We start from the raw sequence: 1,205 nt of genomic DNA, 5'->3' as shown, positions 1-1,205 counted from the left end.
GTTAAAACGCCATGGTAGATAGCACGACGCCCAACATGGAGCGCCGTGTTGTCTAGCATAACATCCCAAGCCTTGGATGCCATGCAGATGTGGGCCATTTTATGAATATTTTTTAAAACCGGTTTATTTTGTGTTAAAATTTAAAAAGGGGGCAAATTCGTCAAATTTCTCTCTGATGGGCTCCCCGACGGTGGGTCCAATCCACCACCACCGATCATCCGACTCAGCAACGGGGCCCAATCCTAGCCCGACTTGGTTGCCGTCCACGCTGGCGCGCACGCACGGGCCCATCGATCCATCATCGCGCGCGCGCGCCCGCTATAAAAACTGCCCCCACCCGCCGCTCCAAACAATCCAATCTCTCGGATCCCACCGTATCTCGCCGCCTCTCGCCGAGACGATCACCAGCATCAGGTAGTTGAGGTCCAGCCGCCGTCGCCGTCTTCTTCTTCGTCTCCGACAGGCGGAGCTGGCTAACGAGCTGGATCAGCTGGAGGGCGGGTTCTCCTCGGCGCCGCGCGGGCACGAGACCGAGGAGCAGCGCAACAAGTTCCTGGTGCTCCGCCTCTACGAGGCGCTCAACGCCCGCGACCACGCCGCCGTCCACTCCCTCCTCGCCCCCGACCTCGAGTGGTGGTTCCATGGCCCGCCCGCGCACCAGCACATGATGCGCCTCCTCACCGGCGGCACATCACCGGCCTCCTCCTCCTTCATCTTCCAGCCGCGCTCCGTCGACGCCTTCGGCTCCACCGTCATCGCCGAGGGCGTGGACGACAAGGCCAAGGCATACTGGGTGCACGCCTGGACGGTGGGCGGCGATGGGGTGATCACCCAGCTGCGCGAGTACTTCAACACCGACCTCACCGTCACGCGCCTCGCCGCCGCCGCCGCGTCCAAGTGCGTCTGGCAGAGCCGCCGCCCCGACCGCGCCCGCAACTCCCTCCCCGGCCTCGTCCTCGCCCTCTAACTGCAATGTGATATGTACATTCTTTTAGTGTGTGGGACTACTTACCACATTTCCACATGTCTCGTGGATTTGATGACGATGAACTGGTAGTAGTAAATTACCACGAGTGGAAGTCTTGCATGTCTTCAAATTAAGACATAGGAATTTCTAAACGAACCGCAACACGTTCGAGTTTTTCATTGTCCTATAGCAACAAAACATCGCGCCCCACTGGTGCACACGATGCTAATTTATGTCA

At 59.0% G+C, this 1,205-nt stretch overlaps 1 protein-coding gene across 1 annotated transcript; it reads left to right on the top strand.

The window, feature by feature from the left end:
- Window positions 1-357: 357 nt before the first annotated feature.
- Window positions 358-1,205, top strand: LOC123424635 (senescence associated gene 20-like). The gene has a single exon (XM_045108269.1). It carries the CDS (start codon window positions 665-667, stop codon window positions 965-967), a length of 303 nt encoding a protein of 100 aa, XP_044964204.1. The 5' UTR covers window positions 358-664; the 3' UTR covers window positions 968-1,205.

This window comes from Hordeum vulgare, chromosome 2H, assembly GCF_904849725.1.
Source record: "Hordeum vulgare subsp. vulgare chromosome 2H, MorexV3_pseudomolecules_assembly, whole genome shotgun sequence".
NCBI lineage: Eukaryota > Viridiplantae > Streptophyta > Magnoliopsida > Poales > Poaceae > Hordeum > Hordeum vulgare.
The sequence above is the reverse complement of the archived record's forward strand: the minus strand, read 5'-3'. Positions and strand labels throughout refer to the sequence as shown.